The following is a 23,795-nucleotide window of genomic DNA, read 5'->3' as shown; positions in this document are numbered from 1 at the left end:
GTCCAACAGGTCCCACTGAAAGATTCTGGCATGGAACCTGCCGAAGGGAATTGCTTCGTAAGAAGCCACCATCTTTCCCAGGACCCGTGTGCAGCGATGCACTGATACCTGTTTTGGTTTCAGGAGGTCTCTGACTAGAGATGACAACTCCCTGGCTTTCTCCTCCGGGAGAAACACTTTCTCCTGGACTGTATCCAGAATCATACCCAGGAACAGTAGCCGTGTCGTCGGAACCAGCTGTGACTTTGGGATATTCAGAATCCAGCCGTGCTGGTGCAGCACCTCCTGAGATAGTGCTACTCCCACCAACAACTGTTCCTTGGACCTCGCTTTTATTAGGAGATCGTCCAAGTACGGGATAATTAAAACTCCCTTTTTTCGAAGGAGTATCATAATTTCCGCCATAACCTTGGTAAATACCCTCGGTGCCGTGGACAGGCCAAACGGCAGCGTCTGGAATTGGTAATGGCAATCCTGTACCACAAATCTGAGGTACTCCTGGTGAGGATGGTAAATGGGGACATGCAAGTAAGCATCCTTGATGTCCAGGGATACCATGTAATCCCCCTCGTCCAGGCTTGCAATAACCGCCCTGAGCGATTCCATCTTGAACTTGAATTTTTTTATGTACGTGTTCAAGGATTTTAAATTTAAAATGGGTCTCACCGAACCGTCCGGTTTCGGTACCACAAATAGTGTGGAATAATAACCCCGGCCTTGTTGAAGTAGGGGTACCTTGATTATCACCTGCTGGGAATACAGCTTGTGAATTGCCGCTAGCACCGCCTCCCTGTCTGAGGGAGCAATCGGCAAGGCAGATTTTAGGAACCGATGGGGTGGGGACGCCTCGAATTCCAGTTTGTACCCCTGAGATACTATTTGCAGGATCCAGGGATCCACCTGTGAGCGAGCCCACTGATCGCTGAAATTCTTGAGGCGACCCCCCACCGTACCTGGCTCCGCCTGTGGAGCCCCACCGTCATGCGGCGGACTTGGAAGAAGAAGCGGGGGAGGACTTTTGCTCCTGGGAACCTGCTGTTTGTTGCAGCCTTTTTCCCCTACCTCTGCCTCTGGACAGAAGAGACCCGCCTTTTCCACGCCTGTTTTTCTGGGTCCGAAAGGACTGAACCTGATAAAACGGCGCCTTCTTAGGCTGTGAGGGGACATGGGGTAAAAATGCTGACTTCCCAGACGTTGCTGTGGAAACTAGGTCCGAGAGACCATCCCCAAATAATTCCTCACCCTTATATGGCAACACTTCCATGTGCTTTTTAGAATCTGCATCTCCTGTCCACTGGCGAGTCCATAAGCCTCTCCTAGCAGAAATGGACAATGCACTTACTTTAGATGCCAGTCGGCAGATTTCCCTCTGTGCATCTCTCATATATAAGACTGAGTCTTTTATATGGTCTATGGTTAACAGGATCGTGTCTCTGTCTAATGTGTCAATATTTTCTGACAGTTTATCTGACCACGCAGCGGCAGCACTGCACATCCAAGCTGACGCAATAGCTGGCCTAAGTATAATGCCTGAGTGTGTATATACAGACTTCAGGATCGCCTCCTGCTTTCTATCAGCAGGTTCCTTGAGGGCGGCCGTATCCGGAGACGGTAGTGCCACCTTTTTAGACAAACGTGTGAGCGCTTTATCCACCCTGGGGGGTGTTTCCCAACGTGACCTATCCTCTGGCGGGAAAGGGAACGCCATTAGTACCTTCTTAGGAATTACCAATTTTTTATCAGGGAAAGCCCACGCTTCTTCACACACTTCATTTAATTCATCTGATGGGGGAAAAACTACGGGTAGTTTTTTCTCTCCAAACATAATACCCTTTTTAGTGGTACCTGTAGTTATATCAGAAATGTGTAACACCTCTTTCATTGCCTCAATCATGCAGTGAATGGCCTTAGTGGGCATCAGGTTAGACTCATCGTCGTCGACACTGGTGTCAGTATCAGTGTCGACATCTGGGTCTGCTTGCGGTAGCGGGCGTTTTAGAGCCCCTGACGACCCATGCGACGCCTGGGCAGGCACGAGCTGAGAAGTCGGCTGTCCCACATTTGGCATGTCGTCAATTTTCTTATGTAAGGAGTCTATACGTGCACTCATTACTTTCCATAAGCTCATCCACTCAGGTGTCTGCCCCGCAGGGGGTGACATCCCTTCTAAAGGCATCTGCTCCGCCTCCACATCATTATCCTCATCAAACATGTCGACACAGCCGTACCGACACACCGCACACACACAAGGAATGCTCCGAATGAGGACAGGACCCACAAAAGCCCTTTGGGGGGACAGAGTGAGAGTATGCCAGCACACACCAGAGCGCTATATAATGCAGGGACTAACTGAGTTATGTCCCCTATAGCTGCTTTTTCTATATATTATATACTGCGCCTAAATTTAGTGCCCCCCCTCTCTGTTTTTACCCTGTTCTGTAGTGTAGACTGCAGGGGAGAGCCAGGGAGCTTCCTTCCAGCGGATCTGTGAAGGAGAAATGGCGCCAGTGTGCTGTGAGAGATAGCTCCGCCCCTTTTCCGCGGACTATTCTCCCGCTTTTTTCCATATTCTGGCAGGGGTATTTTCCACATATATAGCCTCTGGGACTATATATTGTGGAATTTTTGCCAGCCAAGGTGTTATTATTGCTTCTCAGGGCGCCCCCCCCCCAGCGCCCTGCACCCTCAGTGACCGGAGTATGAAGTGTGTATGAGGAGCAATGGCGCACAACTGCAGTGCTGTGCGCTACCTTGGTGAAGACTGATGTCTTCTGCCGCCGTTTTTCCGGACCTCTTCTTGCTTCTGGCTCTGTAAGGGGGACGGCGGCGCGGCTCCGGGACCGAACACCAAGGACTGGGCCTGCGGTCGATCCCTCTGGAGCTAATGGTGTCCAGTAGCCTAAGAAGCCCAATCCGGCTGCAAGCAGGCGAGTTCGCTTCTTCTCCCCTTAGTCCCTCGCTGCAGTGAGCCTGTTGCCAGCAGGTCTCACTGAAAATAAAAAACCTAAATCTATACTTTCTTTCTAAGGGCTCAGGAGAGCCCCTAGTGTGCATCCAACCTCGGCCGGGCACAAAATCTAACTGAGGCTTGGAGGAGGGTCATAGTGGGAGGAGCCAGTGCACACCAGGTAGTCATAAATCTTTCTAGAGTGCCCAGCCTCCTTCGGAGCCCGCTATTCCCCATGGTCCTTACGGAGTTCCCAGCATCCACTAGGACGTCAGAGAAACAGTTGTTGACTGTGTGTGTCCAGGAGTTCGCCCAGGTGCACCATGCTCTGAGCTGGGACCAGTGAGGATTTCTTCCAATTGATATGCCACCTGTGGGCTTCTAGGAAGCTTAACGTCAGTTGCAGATGACTGAGGAGGACATCTTGGGAGTTTGCCAGAATCAGCAAGTCGTCCAAATATGGCAGGATCCTGACTCCCTGGCGACGGAGATGGGCCGTCATTACAGCCATGACCTTGGTGAAGATCCCGAGGAGCCGTAGCCAGTCCAAATGGAAGAGCCTGGAACTGATAGTGGAGGTTGCCAATAGCAAACCGCAAATACTGCTGATGCGTCATGGCAATAGGTATATGCAGGTACGCATCCTGTATATCCTGGGATACCATATAGTCTCCGGGTTCCATAGCCAGTACAATTGAGCACAGGGTTTCCATACGGAACTTGGACACTCTCACAAACTTGTTCAGTGATTTGAGGTTGAGTATAGGCAGGAAAGACCCGTTGGGTTTCGGAACTAGAAACAGGGTCAAGTAGTAACCTCTGCCTCTCTAGGTCAGAGGAACTGGTACTACCACTCCTGTATTTAGGAGGGAACTTGCGACTTTAACGGATCCGAAGGGATAACCGTGGTGCAAAACTGGCGAGGGGGACGTCTCTTGCTTGAGACTGCGTGCCCGTGAGAGGCAGCTTCCCGCACCCATGCGTCTGAAGTGGTCTTTAACCAGACTTGGGTGAACTGCAGAAGTCGGCCTCCCACCCTGGGGTCCCCCAGGGGGAGGCCTGCACTGTCATTCGGCAGGCTTGTCTTCATAGTATCATAGTACCTGAGGTTGAAAAAAGACAATTTGTCCATCGGGTTCAACCTATTTGTGGTCTCCTAAGCAGGTTTATTTGGTCAAAAGTTTTGACTGATGCTGATGTCAGCTGTCTTGTTTAGAAGCAGGCTGAAGGACTGCCCAGGACTGCTTTGGCTTGGGCTTAGTGGTTTTGGGAGCACGATTGTCTCGAGTATGCCTGACCTTTTGCTTTCCCTTGATGCTGAAAGGAACGAAAAGTGGTACCTTTAGCCTTCTGTGCAGAAGGATTAGTATTTGGGAGAAAAGCAGTCTTGGCAGCCGCCAATTCAGACACAATTTTATTTAGGTCTTCCCCGAACAAAATGTCCCTCTTAAAAGGGAGTACCTCCAAGGTCTTTTTGGAGTCTAGGTCCACCTTCCATGATGTCAACCACAGAATACGGCGAGCCAGGACAGACGTAGTCGACGCCTTGGCTGCCAACACATTTGCCTCAGAGGACGCCTCCTGAATGTAATAGGCGGCGGTGGTAATATGAGACAGGTATTGTCTGGAATTGTCAGATATATCCTCGGGCAGCTCTTCCTCTAATGCTTGAACCCATGCTTCAATTCCTTTTGCAGCCCAAGAGGCCGCAATAGTGGGTCTGTGTACAGCACCTGTAAGGGAGTAAATAGACTTCAGGCATCCCGCCACACGCTTATCTGTCGGTTGCTTCAGTGAAGTGACAGGCAGAATGGATGACACCACTAGGCGGGTGACATGAGAATCCACCGGCGGTGAATTTTCCCACTTGTTACATAACTCTGCAGGGAGAGGATAGCGAGCCAAGGCCCATTTAGACAGTGGGAATTTCTTCCCTGGATTAGACCAGGGCTCCTGCCTGATGTCCACCAAATGGTCAGAATGGGGTAATAGATTTTTAACCACCTTCTGCCATTTAAACATATCAGTTTTCTTAGCCACAGTACTGGAATCCATATTATCAGTGATTTGTAGGATTTGCTTAATAGCAATAACAAGGGCAGGGACATCAATTTGCAATGAAGAATCCTCTTCAGAAACACCTGATTCAGTGTCTGACAGGACAGTATGCTCCCCCTCCTCTTCAGATGAAACATCTGAGAGATTAGTGGATTGTGAGGAGGAAGCAGCCCGCATAGATGACCCAGAGACATGAGAGTGACCTGGAGTAGATTTTTGCCTGACCAAGGAATGATTTAATTGCTGCAACTGGTTAGACAAATTTCTGCCCAAGGCGGATTAACCATAGGGACAATTTGTGGCTGTAATGGCACAGGTGGTCCCATAGGGGGCGTAAGGCGCTCCACCAGAGTACCCAGTAGGTTTGTAAATGCAGCCCAGGGTGGCTCCTGATTGGTTACAGGAGCTGCGCACTGATTAGGAGATGTATGACACATAGGGGAAAATTCAGAGTTGATCGCAGCAGCAAATTTGTTAGCAGTTGGGCAAAACCATGGGGGCCATTCCAACCTGATCGCACGCTAGCTATTTTTTGCAGCGCTGCGATCAGGTAAAAACTCAGCAAAACTGCGCATGCGTATGCACCACAATGCGCAGGCGCGTCGTACGGGTACAAAGCGGATCGGTGCTGGGCGATGGATTTAACGAAGAATCCATTCGCACAGCCAATCGCAAGAAGATTGACAGGAAGAAGGCATTTATGGGTGTCAACTGTCCGTTTTCAGGGATTGGTTAGAAAAACGCAGGCGTGTCCAAGCGTTTGCAGGGCGGGTGTCTGACGTCAATTCCGGAACCGGACAGGCTGAAGTGATCGCAGCGGCTGAGTAAGTTCAGGCCTACTCAGAAACTGCACAAACTGTTTTTGTACCGCTCGGCTGCACAAGCGTTCACACACTTGCAAAGCGAAAATACACTCCACCATATGCGGCAACTATCTGATCGCAGCGCTGCAAAAAATAGCTAGTGAGCGATCAACTTGGAATGACCCCCCATGTGCACTGCATGTGGGGCAGATATAACATTGTGCAGAGAGAGTTAGATTTGGGTGGGCTGTGTTCAAACTGAAATCTAAATTGCAGTGTAAAAAAAAGGAGCCAGTATTTACACTGCACAGTAACATAATAACCCACCCAAATCTAACTCTCTCTGCAAATGTTATTTCTCTGTCTGGGTCCACAGGATTATCCACAGGATAACATTGGGATATGCCGGAGCGACAGCGGAAATGGCACCAACACGGTCACAAGCTTTCTGGCCTCCCAGGATGCATCGGGGCTTCACCATATAATCCCGCCCACTGACTCAGTCAAATCAGTTTTTTGCTTGGTGCGGCAGGAGCCGGACCATGGTCACAGGGCTGCTGTAGATAAAGCAGCCTGAAGCTTTTTATTATTTTATTTTTATAGTCTTACTATGTTTTTTTGAGCGACTTTTTTCCTAACAGCGTCTTAAACGCATACGGGAAAGAGTCGCTCCAACAACTCCCCACCGGGTCGCAACAACGCTTACCTTCGCGGTACAGTGCTGTCTCGACGGGCATCTGTGTCGGATGTTCTAGCAGGTCCAGCAGACGTAACCAGGCTGTGGCCGGAGCATGGGGGGAAGGTAAGTCTATGGATTTCCTCTTACTAGGGGGTCCGGACACAGCTACACTGTATTGGTGGAGACTACAAACAGTGTGTTGATGCGCCGAACACCTCGAGTGCGACAGCGCTATGCTCTAGGGATCATAGGCGCCAGGACTAGGTTGAGGCCGCGATCCTTAAAGTTTAAGTCAACGGGGGGAATCAGACGCTCTCCTGGCAGTCCCTCCTCCAAGTTCATGACCAGTTTCCGCTCGTCTCCCGTCCATGAACTGAATGACCTCACTTCTGTCTCAGACGCTACCACAAGGGTACTCGGTCGCAGCTTAGACGCTGCGGTTGTGTACACTAGAGATCCTGCCTAGACCGAGTCGCAGGCCTTAGCGTCTGCATACACGTGGAAGTCACTGAGCGTCCGTGTCCTTCATCAGTTATCAGTAGCGGTAGTGTACATCAGTAGCGTCTGAATCCACTCGGCGTCTTACGAGTGCATTTGCTTGGATATGGAAGTGTGGTGAGTCTCCCTGTATCCCGCTCTACGGAGGAAGGGTATACAGTACTAAAAATTCTCTCTACTTGTTAGTATGAATTGTTAATTTTTAGTACATATTGCATATGAGATCTGTATATTACTGTGTTTTCTGCATGTTATGTTGAAAAAGAACCAGTTAAGACAGAAGTACAATTTTCCTACTTACTTGTAAGTTGTTATGGGGGTTGTATTCTCATATGACAATGTCTAATGCCTTAACATGTGACTGACTGCTAGTATGTGTGCTGACTTTTCTATGTCGTCAGTCCTGTTCTGACCGTCAAATCAGGTGCACGGTTGTGGTCAGATTGATCTCACTTCTATATATCCATATATAGGTGATTTTCAGTCACAAATTGTGTAGTCATTAACAGATTATTACCATGTCTGTGAGCGGCAAAAGTGACGAGGAGAATTTATCAGGCACTCCTACATCCCTAACATGCTTATCTTGTAAGATAGGGTTAATTGGTATGAACCCGCTGGTCACTTATGAGGGGTTGCGTGCAAACTGTTTTGCTTTTCAGCAAAGTAAGAAACAGGATTTGGTTCAACAACCAACAGAGCCACCATGGAATATGTTCGCAAAGACTTTGTCTTCAATAGCGGACAGGTTAACTCCGGTAGCACCACCTCAAGGGTTAGGTAACACTATTAACCCATACATGCAGCTCCCTTCCAACGGCTTGGTTCCAGTAGCCTCTACAAGTAACCAAGGGACAGGTAAGACTAAGACAGATGCGTCTATGTGGCAGACTACACAAGATGATACAACAGATGATGATACAGTATATTCAAATACTCTGTATGATGATCAGTCGCAGAGTTTTAGTTCAGAAGATGTAGCTGAACTTATTGACGCTGTGAAGGCTGTTCTCTCTTTGGAAGAGCCAGCCAAGACAGTGTCAAAATCTAAAGCACCTGTATTTAAACGAACAAAGACAGTTAAAACTGAATTCCCAGCGTCAGATGAGCTGACGGAAATGATGGAAGAGTCTTGGGCAACGGCCAGTAAAAAGTATAAGATTCCGAAAAGATGGAATTCTTATTATCCATTTCCAGCTGTGGATTGTTCGAAAAGAGAAGTTCCTCCAAAGGTAGATGCACATGTGCTGCGACTTGTGCATAAATCTGCTTTACCACTGTCATCTACCTCACTAAATGATGTCACAGACAGAAGGGTAGATAGTTTCTTGAAAAATTTATTTTCTCTAGTAGGAGCAGTGGTAAGACCTGCTATGGCTTCTGCCTGGGTAGCAAAGGCAATGGGCGAATGGATAGACGAACTACAGAATGGCCTCTCTTCTCCTAATAGGGAGCAAGAAGATCTTTTTAGCCGTTTAAGACAATCTGCCCAAAACTTGGAAGAAGCAGCAATTGATATGGGTACAGTTGCTTCAAAAGCTTCAGCCTTGACAATAGCCGCTCGTAGAGCAATTTGGCTACGTACCTGGAAAGCGGATGCGGAATCCAAGAAAGAATTGGAAGCATTGCCTTTCTTTTTTTTAAACACATTTTATTGGATGGATCATGAAATAAGTACAATGATAACATAACCGAACACCCGAACATTTAGGGTGCGTAAAGAACAAATGTAGTTACAGTAAATTGTTACAACAACAGAATGGATCCTTTTTTGTTTTTTGTGTTTTCCCATGTTTAGAGATTAAAGTTAAGGCATAAGAGGTGGGAAACTCTCGGCAACGGAGTGGCCTTCCGTCATGGAGAGTCAGCAGCGGAAATGAGAGGAAGAGAGTACTCAGAGGGCGAGCAGAAGGGGACAGGAAAGCATAGGAGGCTGGGCACCTCCGGTCGAGGAAGAGAGGGGGGGGAGTAGAGAGGGGGTGGTGGGGTAGTGGGGTAGCCTTAGGAGGCAAGAGGTGGATAGGACCGTGGCATGCCGTGTCAGGTTACAAATGGGGAGGAAGCCTGTTGTAGGTTTAGCCACGGGGACCATACTTTATCAAATTGCTTCGAGGTGTTACGAATGACTGCGGTCATGTATTCCATTTTGTGGACATACCATATCCGGGAGATTATCACCGGCATTGGTGAGGGGGTCGGGTTCTTCCAGTCTGTGGCAATTTGGCATGTCATTGCCTAAACTATATGTCGGAATAGTTTGTTTTGGTGTCTATTGAGGGTAGGAAGAGTCATGGGGAGCAAAAAGTATTGGGGGTCGGGGGGGATGGAGGTGTCAAATAAGCGCGAAAGCAAAGTGATGAGTTCACCCCATATTTTGTAGATTTTGGGGCAGGCCCACCATATGTGTAAGAACGAACCAATGTCCGTACAGCCCCTCCAGCATCCATCTGGAGTGTCGGGGAACATAGTATGCAGATGGGAGGGGACATAGTACCATCGGTAGAGTAATTTATAGATATTTTCTTTAATTCTCACACAGATGGAGCTGGAAGCCGCATTGTCCCATATATCTACCCAGTCCTCATTGTCTATAGTAAATCCCAGTTCCTTTTCCCATGCCGATTCGTGAGGGGCCCGGGATGTTGTGGGGAGGTCGTCCACGAGGGTGTAAATATCTGATATGAGGCCTTTAGTGTTGGTGCGTTTCCAGCTAATGTATTCGAAGGGGGATAAATGTCTGTGGAGAAGGGTAGTGGTAATGGTGGAGTGGAAATGTCTAATTTGCAGATAGCGAAAGAAGTCCGAAGAGGGGATTACTGTTCCTTCACGGATATCTGCGAATTGTGAGAAAGTAGCTTTGGAGGTGATATCGTTAACATATAGTATACCACTCGAGCGCCAAGATGTGTGCGTGGCTCTACTCATACCTGGCGGGAAGGCTGGGTTGTGAAATAACGGAATTAGCGGGGACGGGTATGGGGCCAAGCTGAACCGTCTGTTTGTCAGGTCCCAAGTCGCTAGGGAGCGACTTACTACAGGGTGCGATAGGGCCGCACGTGGACGCTGGTTCCGGTGAAGCCACAGTAGAGAGGATAGTGTAGCTAGGCCCGTCTCCTCCGCCTCTATCCCCACCCAGACCTTCCGTGTCCCGCCCTCGTTGCACCATTGTGCACATTGAGCGAGTTGCGCGGCATAAAAGTATTTCTTAAAGTCCGGGATACCCAGGCCTCCGCCTCTGGAGGGGCGTTGAAGCAGTTTAAGTCTGACTCGGGGACGTTTATGATTCCAAATAAAAAGGGAGGATTGGCGTTGTAGGGTCTTGAAGACGTAGGTAGGGACGTAAATCGGGAGGGTCTGAAATAAGTACAGGAGTCGGGGGAGCACGCTCATCTTGACGGAGTATATTCTGCCTATCCATGATATAAAATAACTGGACCATTCCACCAGATCCTCCTTGATTGTCTGTAATAAACGGGGATAATTTGCTTGGAAAAGTTGGTGGTGATGGTGGGTCAAGTACACACCGAGGTATTTGATTTTCTTGGTATGCCAGTTACAGGGGAGAATAGTTTGAAGGTCTTGTTTGAGAGCTGCCGGGATATAAAAGTTGAGGACCTCTGTTTTGTTCACATTTATTTTATAGCCAGAGAGCTGTGAGTATGAACTGATCTCAGATAAAAGAGCGGGGAGAGATTGGGCTGGGTCAGTGAGGGAAATCAGGACGTCGTCGGCATATAACGCTATCTTGTGTTCGGATAGGCCTGTGGATATTCCATGGATAGCACTGTTATTACGGATCCTTGCTGCTAGGGGCTCCATGACTAGTGCAAAGATTAAAGGGGAGAGGGGGCATCCCTGCCTGGTGCCATTGGTGATCCCGAAGCTGGAGGAGGAGACACCGTTAACCATAACCTGGGCCGACGGGGAGCGGTAGAGTGCTTTGATTCCCTCTAGAAAGTTTCCGGAGAATCCCATTTTGTCAAGGACTGCAAAGGCAAAAGACCACGATATGCGGTCGAAGGCCTTCTCCGCGTCGAGAGCCAAAATGAGAGAGGGAGGTTTCCGTTTTTGGATTGAGTATATTAGATCTATTGCCCTTCTAGTGTTGTCAGACGCCTGGCGTCCAAGGATGAAGCCGACCTGGTCCGGGTGGACCAGGCCGGGCATCAAGGGGCCCAGACGGTTAGCTAGTATTTTCGCGTATATCTTCAGGTCGACATTCAGTAGTGAGATTGGTCTGTAATTTAAGCAGCTAGTCAGGTCTTTGTCAGGCTTTGGGATTACCACTATGTCGGCCCGGATCGTCTCCGGTAGGAAGGAGGCTCCCTCGAGGATACCGTTAAATAGGGAGGCTAGGTGTGGGGCCAGTTCCTTCGCGAAGAGTTTATAATATTGGGCTGTGAAACCGTCCGGACCTGGAGCGGCCGATGAGCGCATAGATCGTATGGCGGCTATTGTCTCCTCCGACGAGATTCGACTATTAAGGGCTTCCAATTGATTGTCAGATAGGGTTGGGAGGGGGGTATCAGATAAATACGAGCGCACTCCCCCAGATCCGTCAGGAGACAGCAGGGGCGGGTCAGGTAGGTTATAGAGGGAGCTATAAAACAGGCGAAAATCTTCAGCCATCAATTCAGGGTCATATGTATAGGTTCCCCTTTGTGACGAGTACAATTTATCTATTGCACCCAGCGCCTGCTTACGACGTAGTTTGTTGGCTAGTAGGGTATCTATTTTATCCATTTTGTCGTAAAAGCGTTGTTGCAGTTTCCGAAGAATTAGTGCCGCGCGGTTTGATAGAAGGGTGTTGAGTTGTCCCCGGAGGGAATCTATCTGAGTGAGCAAAGAGGGGTCGGGGGATGCTTTATGTTTGGATAGTAAGGTGGCTATTTCTGATTCGAGGGAGGCTATCTCCTGCGCAGCTTTTTTCTTAATTGCCGACGATTTTGCTAATAAGGCGCCGCGAATCGTGGCTTTGTGGGCTTCCCAAAGGATATTAAGTGGGATGTCGGGAGACATATTTTCGGTGAAGTAGTGTGTGATCGCTAGTCTAGTTTCCTCTAGTGCAGAGGGGTGTTGTAGAAGCGAGTCGTCAAGACGCCATTTGTATTTCCTACGAGGCGCGCAGTATATATCTATAAGGAGGTAGACCCCAGCGTGGTCCGTCCAAGTCAGTGGTGTAATGCCCGTATCCGAGATCAGTGGCACTAAGGCAGAGGAGATGTGGATCATGTCAATCCTGGAGTAGTGTTGATGTGGAGCTGAGAAGTGCGTAAAATCTTTGGTGTGGGGGTGTTGGGAACGCCAAGTGTCACAGAGGCCGTGGAGTTTCATGGTGACGGTAAGTGTGCGGGAGGCCCGAGGAAGGGTCGTCATGGAAGCGTGAGGCGGAGGACCGGATCTATCTAGCAAGGGGTCGATTATGGTATTAAAGTCACCACCCATGATAATGCTTCCCTGTGCTTCTCGGGATAGGCGTTTAGAGAGAGAATCAAAAAACAAAGATTGGTCTTGGTTGGGGGCGTAGGTGGAGACCAAAGTGAGAGCCTTAGAGCGGAGGGTACCCATTACCATAAGGAACCGTCCATCTGGGTCTGTCACTGTCCTAGAGTGGATAAACGGGATATTACGATGAACTAAGATGGCCACACCCCGTTTTTTACAGTCTGCCGAGGCAAAATAGGACTGGGAGAACCATTTGCCCTTAAGCCGGGTGTGGGGACCGGTGAGGTGTGTTTCCTGCAGGAATGCTATGTCAACTTTCTCACGTCTGCAAGCACTCAGGAACACGGTACGCTTCCTAGGGGAGTTCAGGCCATTTACATTGACCGAGAATATTTTAAGGGACATGGTTATTTACGTGAGGGAATATGGCATGTTGCCAAGTATAGTCCAGCAAGCTACAATTTGTGCCAGGCGAAGGCCACCCCTCTGGGCCAAGCAAGAGAAGGAGCGGGAAGGTCAAGCAGAGGCCACAAGAAAAGAGAGAAAAGGAAGAACATAGAGAAGAAGAAGAAATACCCCAAACGGGGAAACATCCCTGAGGTTGTAGGTCCCATTCAGGGGCCGCTAGGAAAAAGCATTGAATAAGTAACATTGTAAACAACAGTAAGGGATTATAGGGGGGTAATTGAGCTACCATGTGAGAGGGTGTGAGTCACCCGGGCCACAAGGGCTGAGAATGGCTATGACCATTTTTCATCTCTAGCAAACATAATATAATATAGGACATTGAGAACTGTGTCCAGACAACAAAAATGCAAACATAAAAACAAGAATGGGGAGGGGGAGGGGAGGGGGGGGGGGGATTTGGCAAGAGAGATGGAAAAGAAAAAAAAAAAAAGAAGAAAAAAAAAAGGGGGGGGGGGGGGGGGTTGAAGGAGAGGGAGGGAGGGGGGGGAGGGGGAATACCACAGGGGTGCAAACAATTATAACTTGATTGTAACAGCATTAACCGAGGATAGTTACGATACTGGTTTTTGAACTGAGGTCGAATCCTCCAGTGCTCTCACTCGTTTCGAGTCGTGGAGGCGCCACACCAACAGTTCGTGCACTATCCACATCGGGGGGTTTCCCCAGGTCAGGGAGGATCTTTGTCCACATTGCGCTGTCGGGTCACCCGTGTCCAGTCGGGAAGAGGGGACTGAGGGTGTGGCGGTTTAGATGATGAGGCCGCCATGTCAACTACAGCTGATGTTGGGAGGAGATCTAGCTTTGCCAGCAATTCCTGTCCTTGGGTCAAGGTCTTGACCGAGTGAACAGAGTTATTGACCGAAACGTGTAAGTGGAAGGGAAATCCCCATCTGTATCTGATCTGGTGATGTCGCAGGACCCGGGTGACCGGCTGGAGGTCTCGCCGTTTTTGGATAGTGGAGGGTGCCAGGTCCTGAAAGATCTGCAGCTGCATGCCTTTAAACAGGATCTCCGATGAATCTCGAACGGAGGACAAAATTTTCTCCTTCGAGCGGAAATAATGGAAACGGACAATAACATCCCTGGGCGGTTGGGCGGGAGATGGTTTTGCCCGGAGTGCTCTATGTGCCGTATCGCAGAGGCATTCTTCAACCGTAAGGTCCGGTACCAAATGTGTGAAGAATTCTCTCAAGAATGTTGGTAGCGATGGGCCGAGGACCGATTCTGGAACGCTGCGTATGCGCAGATTATTTCTACGCGAGCGATTTTCTTGGTCCTCTTGTCGCTCTTTGAGGGTCTCCATTTCCTCGTGCAATCTAGCGAGTTCACTGTCAATGCGGTGTTGGGAGCGGCAGAGATCGTCCGTCTTTGTTTCCAATGCGTCCGCCCGGTTACCGAGATCTGTAAGGTCCGATTTAAATTCGGCTATAGCGTTCGAGAGTTCCTGCTTGAACGCGGACTGCACTCCCTCCAGTAGGCTCGACATGACCGCCTGTATCTGAGGATCGATACCCGCTTCCGACGAACACGGAGAGGGGGGGGAGCTTGCGGCCATGGTGGGGTTCTGTGGGCCCTTAGACCTTGAGCCAAAGAAGTTAGTCGGAGCTTGCGTTGCTTTTTTGTTTTTGGACATAGTGGCATATATAAAAAAAAAAGGGAGGGTAGGGGTGGGGGTAAAAAAGAAAAAGGAAAGAAAAATGATTGATGGGGGGACACAGGCCAGAGTCCGTTTAATGAGCGGGTAGAGTGTTATATATGGAGTCCAACCATTTAGCTATGGCACATGTAGTATTTTATTAGTTTGCGTTAAATCATCTTGAGAATAATCTTAAGAATAAGTCTGGGATGTGTGGATCCGAATGTCATAACGCTGAGGCCGTGACTCTTCTAGGCGCCAACTCCGCCGACGGGGCAGATCGCAGCCCAATCCCCTATTCAGTGGCCCGGGCACACATGGTTGGTATTAAAGCACTTCCATAGCCTTCGCCAATGTGGGCGGTAGTGTAAACAGAATCTGTACTCTTGCAGGGGTGAGGAGTGTGTGGTATAGTGCGGCCTATCTTTACCCTGGCTGAGTGCCAGAAAGTAAAATGGCGACTCTGGGCTCCTGTCGTGGGCTTCTATGGAGCAGGGGTGCAAATAAGAAATGGGTGCTGTGGCAGCAGCAGGTACTCACAGTATTCCAGGATGGCTGGGTACTGAAGGCAATGCAGCCTTTTTTGATGTGCTGTAGAGACTTCTAGGGCTGCATACAGGTGTGCACAGCCTTCTCCAGCTAGAGCCCCAGGGATCCAAGATGGCCGCCGCAGCACCTACAGAGCTGCTTCTCTCCCCTTTTTTACCCCCTGTGGGGCTGCCTGTGACACAGAGGCTCCCTGTAAGTGCTATGGGGCGTCCAGCCACACATAGGGGGAAGATCCGGAGTCCCGGGGAGCCCGTCGCGGCCGCGCTCCGATCCCGGAGCTCATGGCCGGGTCGTCCCCAAACTCGAGGTCCCGGCTGCAGGGCGCGTGGTAGGCCGCGGCGGCCGGAGGTAGCAGGGGGGGCGCAGGCCCGTTTCAACAGCTGCACAGCTCCACCGGAGGGACCCGCAGAGGGGATGAGGCCACCATAGGCAGTTACCAGTGGTCCGGAAGGGGGGAGATGAGAGTCCCGGTTCCCGCGGACAGCTCCGGAGCCCAGCCCCGCGACGTGCCGAAATCGAGGCCCCGGCTTCACAGGAGGGGGAAGGCCACAATCCGCAAGGGCAGCCAAGGCCGCCCTCCGACTCCGCAGCACGCTTCCCCTGGCCGGGCCGATGTGAGCAGAGGCAGTGGGGTAAGTGCAGGGGACACCAGGGCACCAAAAAAGGTATTATTTAAAGTTTTTATAGGCCAGTTAGCAGGAGCTCATAGGAAGTGCCTCCTCTCCCATTGCCAGCCAGGCCACGCCCCCGGAAGCATTGCCTTTCATTGGTAATATATTGTTTGGGAAACCATTATTGGATATCCTAGAATCAGAGGCTGAATCAAAGAAGGTCAGATTTCCGACTACTTATAACCCTAAGACTAGGGGTTCAAAGTTTCGCTCATTTCGGTGGCAAAGCAAAGCGAAAGCTAAAGAGGAGTCTAAGCAGCCCCAGTCCAATAGATCGGCCAGGGGTAGGAAGCAATGGGTTAGTAGAAAGCCAGCTTCCAAACCTGAACAGAAACCATCAGCCTGAAGAGACGGGCCTCCGCCTGGAGGATTCCAGGGTTGGGGGCCGACTCCTTCATTTTGCACACATTTGGCAACAGTCGACGACAGATGCTTGGGTGCAGAAGGTGGTATCTCAGGGGTATGGGTTCCCATTCATGAGGCAGCCCCCTCAAAGATTTTATTGCACCAGCCCGTCTCGTATAGAGTCGAAGGCCAATGCCCTGCAAGAAGCAGACCAAAAATTACTGCAGTCAGGTGTGATTGTCCCAGTACCTCCATCACAAATGGGACAGGGGTTTTACTCCAATCTATTTCTGATTCAGAAGCCAAATGGGTCATATCGACCAATTCTCAATCTGAAAATGTTAAACAAATACATTTGGATCCCAAGGTTCCACATGGAGACATTACGCTCCATAATGTTAGCTATGGAACCGGGAGATTACATGGTATCTCTGGATGTACAGGATGCTTACCTACATGTGCCTATAGCACTGTCTCATCAGTGTTATCTCAGGTTTGCCATCCTCCAGAAACATTTTCAGTTCCAAGCCTTGCCCTTCAGGCTAGCAACAGCACCCAGGGTGTTTACCAAGATTATGGTGGTTATGGCATCTTATCTCCGCAAGCAAGGGATAAGAATATTCCCATACCTCAACGACCTGTTAATCCTAGCACATTCGCAGGAGTTACTTCTGAGCCATCTTCAACAGACAGTAGTTTGTTTACAGAGACACGGGTGGCTCATAAATTGGGAAAAGTCATCTCTGAATCCGTCACAGCGGATGGTCCATTTGGGGGCCATATTGGATTCAGACCTACAGAGAGTTTTCTTACCAGAGAAAAAGATGGTCAAGGTGCAGGTCATGACTCAGGAAGCGTTGCACGCCCAGACAATGTCAGTCCATGCAGCATTGCGACTGTTGGGTCTGATGGTATCAACCTTCGACATGGTGGAATATACGCAATTCCACTCCAGACCATTACAGCACCTTATTCTGACCAAATGGAACGGAAATCATCAGACGATAAAAAATCAGATGATAAAGTTTCCAGTAAACGTAAAAAGGTCTCTAGCATGGTGGCTACAGACAGACCATTTAAACAAGGGGAGACCCTTTGGGATAAAAGAACGGCAAGTCCTGACAACAGATGCCAGTCTGCAAGGCTGGGGTGCGGTACTCGGAAGCCTTTGGTTCCAGGGAAAATGGACCGCAAGGGAAAGTCGCCTGCCAATAAATCTGTTGGAAATAAGGGACATTTATATGGCTCTAGTTCAGGCAAAGGACAGTCTGCAAGGAAGACTGGTCCAGATTCGCTCAGACAATGCAACACCAGTAGCGTACTTCAATCATCAAGGAGGAACTCACAGCAAAAGATTGATGGAGGAAGTAACTCCCATTCTAAGATGGGCAGAGCTCCATCTTCCAGCATTGTCAGCAGTGTTTGTCCCAGGTGTACTGAACTGGGAAGCGGATTTTCTCAGTCGACACACCATTCAGGAAACCGAATGGGCATTACACCCAGAAGTGTTTCAGACAATAGTGAACAGATGGGGTCTACCAGAGATAGACCTCATGGCGTCTCGTCTAAACAACAAAGTTCCGAAGTACGGATCGAGAACAAAGGATCCCGGAGCGGTCCTTGTAGACGCACTGTCAGTAGAATGGAAATTTCATCTGGCATATCTGTTCCCTCCAATATCTCTGTTACCCAGAGTAGTGGGAAAAATAAAGCAAGCAAAGGGAGCAATAATTCTAATAGCTCCAGCTTGGCCAAGAAGGCATTGGTACACAGATCTTCTAAGGATGTCCGTGGTAGCACCAATACTGCTTCCTCAACGTCCAGATCTGCTAATGCAGGGCTTGTTGGCACAGCCATCTGGATCGTCTGTCTTTGACGGCGTGGCTGTTGAAACCTCTATCTTAGAAGCTAGAGGATTTTCGAAACAAGTAATCCAAACTATGCTTGGAGCAAGAAAGCCTTCTTCAGCTTGTGTGTATCATAGAATATGGCAAGCTATATTCATTGGTGTACTGGAAAAAGTTTGAATCCAAGATCTTTTAAAGTATCCAGGATTTTGGATTTCCTTCAAGCAGGATTGGATAAAGGTTTGAAAGTAGCTTCCTTGAGAGTTAAAGTATCAGCGTTAACTGTATGGTTTCAGCGTAAGATTGCTGATTTACAGGATGTACGTACTTTCTTTCAGGGAGTTGTACATATTCAACCTCCATTTGTTTCTCCTGCAGCTCCCTGGGATTTGAATTTAGTTATTAAATTCCTCCAGGGTCCTCCGTTTGAACTGCTTAAGAGAGCAGATCTTAAATGGTTAACGGCTAAAGTGCTTTTTTTACTGGCAATGGCGTCAGCCAGAAGAGTGTCAGATTTAGGAGCGTTATCGTGTAAGTCTCCTTTCCTAAGTTTTTTTCCAGACACAGCAGTTCTCAGAACGAGATCTGGTTATCTTCCAAAGGTGGTTTAAAAGTTTCACCTTAACGAAGAGATTGTAGTCCCAGCTTTTGGACTATCTGCGGGAGAAGCGTCGCTGGACATAGTCCGAGCATTAAGAATCTACGTAAATCGTACTAGTGCCATCAGGAAAACAGATTCTCTCTTCATCCTCTACGGATTTCATAGAAGAGGATGGCCTGCTAGAAACAGACGCTGGCGAGATGGCTACGAATGGTAATATCAGAAGCTTATTCTCATGCAGATCTCCCTACTCCGGCTAATGTCTCTGCACACTCTACACGTAAGGTAGGTCCGTCTTGGGCAGCACAACAGGGTGCTTCAGCAGAACAGATTTGTAAGGCAGCCACATTCATTAGACATTATGCCTTGGATACTTTTGCCTCTCATGACGCAGACTTCGGGTGAAAGGTCCTCCTGTGTAATCAGGAGCATCCCCACCACTAAAACTGGCTTTGGGAATCCCAATGTTATCCTGTGGATAATCCTGTGGACCCAGCCAGAGAAATAGACGTTATGGTAAGAACTTACCGTTGATAACGTGATTTCTCTTATGTCCACAGGGGTCCTACCCTGACGCACCTGATTTGAGTATGTTGACAATCACTAAACCTCTTCCCTCTTGTATGGAAGGGTGTGCATGTGTGTTCTTATACCCTAAATAGGTTTCTACCTGATGCTCCTGCCTAATCGCTGTTGAAAGAACTGATTTGACTGAGTCAGTGGGCGGGATTATATGGTGAAGCCCCGATGCATCCTGGGAGGCCAGAAAGCTTGTGACCGTGTTGGTGCCATTTCCGCTGTCGCTCCGGCATATCCCAATATTATCCTGTGGATACCTGTGGACATAAGAGAAATCACGTTATCAACGGTAAGTTCTTACCGTAACGTATATATATGCCACACCTGAAGTGCACATGGTTTTGCCCAACTGCTAACAAATTTGCTGCTGCGATTAAATCTGAATTGCCCCCATAGTACACAGACCTGGTACGATAAAGCCAGACAGAGTACAATACCTGCGAATAAATCCATTAGTATGCGACTGTAGACGCAGTATGCAACACCAGCGATTAAATCCGGTATTATGTGACTGAGTACACAGTAGAATACATGTAATGGGTAAATACTGTGACGCACTATATATATGACCCTGACGCACCTAGTCCCTTAGGGTACAAAATGTAGTGATAGAGCTGGGAAATACTGAAAGTGAACTCACACAGCAGATACAGGCACACACAGTCACAGGCAATGCAGATAATAATTATGACAATAAAACTGCAATGGACTAGTATATGTGCAGATATACATATATATATATATATATATATAAAAACACGACACGATCCTAGACCGGAGGTATATATCAGAATACTCGTACAATATATCCTGTGATAAGTACACTTTTTCTTAACTAACGCTGTCTATATAAAGACATGTAGAATACTCAAGTGTTTGTAAAGTCACAGCGCTGTATAGAGGCGTCTTTACAAGGTACATCTTGCCCTGCAGTCCCAGAGACCAGCCGCAACTACGCTTAGAAAATGGCGCCCAGCATCTCAGTCAGGGAGTGAGGGAGAGTGTTAGGCAGCTCCAGGGCGGGAAAATCTGCAGTAAATGGCGCCCTGGGCCGGGGAGAGAATACAGGTCAAGAGCCAGCTCCCCTATGCTGGACTTCCACCCCAGGTACTAGCGAGCCTTATTAAATGTGCTCTATTGCCCTGGTGGTCTAGTGGGGTCCCTGCTCGATGACGGTGTCCACGCTAGTACTGTGACCTGTTTCCCTAGGTCGCAGACAGAACGCGATTTAATGTCAAGTCCCGCCTGGGGGACCCTCTTACCTCCTCCCCGTAGCAGCCACGCGAATCAGTGGAGCGACTGCAACCGTATGCCTAAAGCCGGAGCGCCTCCGCCGCAAGTACGTCTGTGGTCGGATCCGGCGGCAGTGAGACTGCCGCTATGTGTGGCCCGACACTTAAGTGACCTGCTGCTGCAGACATCAACTGAAAACTGATCTCACAGTGCCTGGATGCGGGGTTATAGAGGAGGCCCCAATGCATCCTGGGACAGCCTAAAGCTTTAGCCTGTTGGTGCCTCTGGATCAAGATCCACTCTACAACCTGATGTTTCCCTGTGGAAACCAATGTAACCTGCTGCAGAAATACTAGTAAAGGCAGAATGCCGGTGCACCTCAATGTCTGGCCACTGATCTGCCTCCCATTCCCTGCCACTCATTCCCCCTGCTCCGTCTCCCGCATTCACAATTCCTCTCCCGCTCCCAACCCCATGCTCACTGTGTTCCCAACAATTCATCCCTCCTCCTCCTCCTGCTAGGATAATTACTGCCAGAGGTTGTGGCCTCTCCGAATATGTAGCTCTCCCGACTATTTTTATTATTATTATTTTTTTAATAAATAAAAGTGAAGTTACATTTTCAGGCATTTTCCTTCTCTTACAAGGTCTGCTTTAAGGATGTCGTGTTTGCACTCCTGCCCAGAATGCGATATGGACTGTTTTACAACACACCGCTGGTAAGATCGTTACCTGGAGATGTGAAGGATGACAGGAGAAGTATTGTTTGAAGACAGGAGATGCGCAGTTTATTGGCGCTGTAAATTTTATCACTTTTCTCTTTTTTTGTGTTCCTTTAGATCTCAAATTGCCACGGCACCGGATTATTCCGAGCCTTTTCCCAACACGTGCTTTACCGGCTGAATGTTTCCCAAGAGACTTTAAAGGTGCGATATAAATCCACATAAGGGTTCTGTTCTGGGCACAGTTCATTAAAGCAATACATTTTTTCCTTTTTAAAAGTCTTCTCTTTGAATAAAGTACTGCAACACCTCTCTAGCAGTAACTTATGTATGTATATTATTATTCATAGACTGACAACTTTATGTGGAGTTCTTGTTTCTGTATACTTTCTGAATAAAGGATGCAGAGGCGTGCAGCATGTACAGAATGTACAATACACATATTAACCATCGAGATAATGTGAGAGAGCCAAGTCAGGTTGTTGGCATATTTTATGTTTTTTCCTGGGCTGTTTGTCTGTACCTATAGGTGGGAGGATGACCAGATTACCAGCCCTGAGAGAGTCTACATACTATTCTATGTTAAATACTATCTTCTAGTCAAGCAGGGTCAGCCTTTCTGTACTAAGGGCCTAATTCAAGGTTGATTGCAAAAGCAAAATCTTCCTCTAATGGGCAAAACCATGTGCAGTGCAGGTGGGGCAGATATAACATGTGCAGAGGGAGTTAGATTTGGGTGGGGTGTGTTCAAACAAAAATCTAAATTGCAGTGTAAAAATAAAGCAGTGAAATGAGCGACCTGCTAGATTGCGCCAATCTAGCTCGAGGGCCATAGCGACGCGCAGGGCTGCGCATCGCTATCACTGTGGGATGTCTAGTCAGATTGCTTAGAATTTAAGCACTGATCTCCCCGTGTGTATTCCCCTTAACTTTAGAGCCCACAGTGAAAAGTAGAAAGTAGCTGAGAAACATTAGGGTGTGACGGCACTGACTGGGGTGTATCTCGGTGATACTTCGGAAGCTGGCAGCCTCTTAGGTAGCAGGCACTGGAGACCATGGGGTGTGAGAATCAAAAAAGTGAGACATTTTGTGAGAGTTCTGTTTTTTTTAAAGTCGCAATCATTTACATGGCGAAGCCAGGTTGATTTTGCCATGTACATGAATGCCACCTTAAGAAAACAGGAGGACTCTCTCAAAATCTCTCACTTTCTAATTCTCACACCCTATTACACCCCCCCCCCCACACACACACACACACACACCTTATGTGTAAATGAAACCCAGAGCCGCATTTGGGTGGTCATTCCGAGTTGATCGCTCGCTAGCAGTTTTTAGCAGCTGTGCAAACGCTATGCCGCCGCCCACTGGGAGTGTATTTTAGCTTAAAGGAAAAAAGGGGGGCCTGGACTGCACACCCTAATACTAGAGATTTCAAGAGGTGCTATCATGCTGAGGCTTCTAATACTATGCTGGAGGAAGAGAGATGCAGATGCACACTCCTAGCACTAAGAACACGGATAGTAAAAATAATTTACCAATTTTACCAATTAAAATGGAGTATAATTGAAGTTCTTAGCACACATTTGCGCAAATATGCGGGCCCATGTACCGCGGCCAGGTGACTTCATCACATGGGTCCCTAACATTCCTAATACTATCACATTATATAAATTTATACAGGACTTACCTCTAAATAGGGCCTTATCAATGTGTGATCTGAAATGCAGGAACCTAACTAATTAAAACACCTGAGGGTAAATGGGAGGGGTGCCAATACCAGAGGAAGGAAGCCTTGCCTTCCAGTGTACAATATATACACAAATACAGAGGAAAAAGGGGGCCTGGACTGCACACCCTAATACTAGAGATACTCCATTTTAATTGTGAGAGTTTATTTAAATAATTTTCTCTGACGTCCTAAGTGGATGCTGGGGACTCCGTCAGGACCATGGGGATTAGCGGCTCCGCAGGAGACAGGGCACAAAAGTAAAAGCTTTAGGATCAGGTGGTGTGCACTGGCTCCTCCCCCTATGACCCTCCTCCAAGCCTCAGTTAGATTTTTGTGCCCGGCCGGGAAGGGTGCAATCTAGGTGGCTCTCCTAAAGAGCTGCTTAGAGTAAAAGTTTGTTAGGTTTTTTATTTTCAGTGAGTCCTGCTGGCAACAGGCTCACTGCTACGAGGGACTTAGGGGAGAGAAGTGAACTCACCTGCGTGCAGGATGGATTGGCTTCTTAGGCTACTGGACACCATTAGCTCCAGAGGGAGTCGGAACACAGGTCTCACCCTGGGGTTCGTCCCGGAGCCGCGCCGCCGACCCCCCTTGCAGATGCCGAAAAGTGAAGGTCCAGAAACGGCGGCAGAAGACTCTTCAGTCTTCATAAGGTAGCGCACAGCACTGCAGCTGTGCGCCATTGTTGTCAGCACACTTCATAGCAGCGGTCACTGAGGGTGCAGGGCGCTGGGGGGGGCGCCCTGGGCAGCAATGATAGTACCTTATTCTGGCTAAAAATACATCACATATAGCCCCTGGGGGCTATATGGATGTATTTAACCCCTGCCAGGTCTCAGAAAAACGGGAGAAGAAGCCCGCCGAAAAGGGGGCGGGGCCTATTCTCCTCAGCACACAGCGCCATTTTCCCTCACAGAAATGCTGGTGGGAAGGCTCCCAGGCTCTCCCCTGCACTGCACTACAGAAACAGGGTTAAAACAGAGAG

At 48.6% G+C, this 23,795-nt stretch overlaps 1 protein-coding gene across 2 annotated transcripts in view; it reads left to right on the top strand.

The window, feature by feature from the left end:
- The window catches only part of EOGT (EGF domain specific O-linked N-acetylglucosamine transferase), a 118,407-nt gene that overhangs the window by 75,931 nt on the left and 18,681 nt on the right, over positions 1-23,795 (top strand). For both annotated transcript variants that reach the window (XR_010186982.1, XM_063940938.1), the window contains exons 10-11: positions 21,007-21,078; positions 21,199-21,285. Coding sequence is in view for 1 of the 2 variants with exons in the window: in XM_063940938.1 (XP_063797008.1) it covers positions 21,007-21,078; positions 21,199-21,285 (159 nt within the window). In the remaining variant the exon portion in view is untranslated. The remainder of the gene's footprint in view (positions 1-21,006; positions 21,079-21,198; positions 21,286-23,795) is intronic.

Source organism: Pseudophryne corroboree, chromosome 9 (genome assembly GCF_028390025.1).
Source record: "Pseudophryne corroboree isolate aPseCor3 chromosome 9, aPseCor3.hap2, whole genome shotgun sequence".
Classification (NCBI taxonomy): domain Eukaryota; kingdom Metazoa; phylum Chordata; class Amphibia; order Anura; family Myobatrachidae; genus Pseudophryne; species Pseudophryne corroboree.
This window is presented reverse-complemented; position numbering and strand designations above follow the sequence as displayed.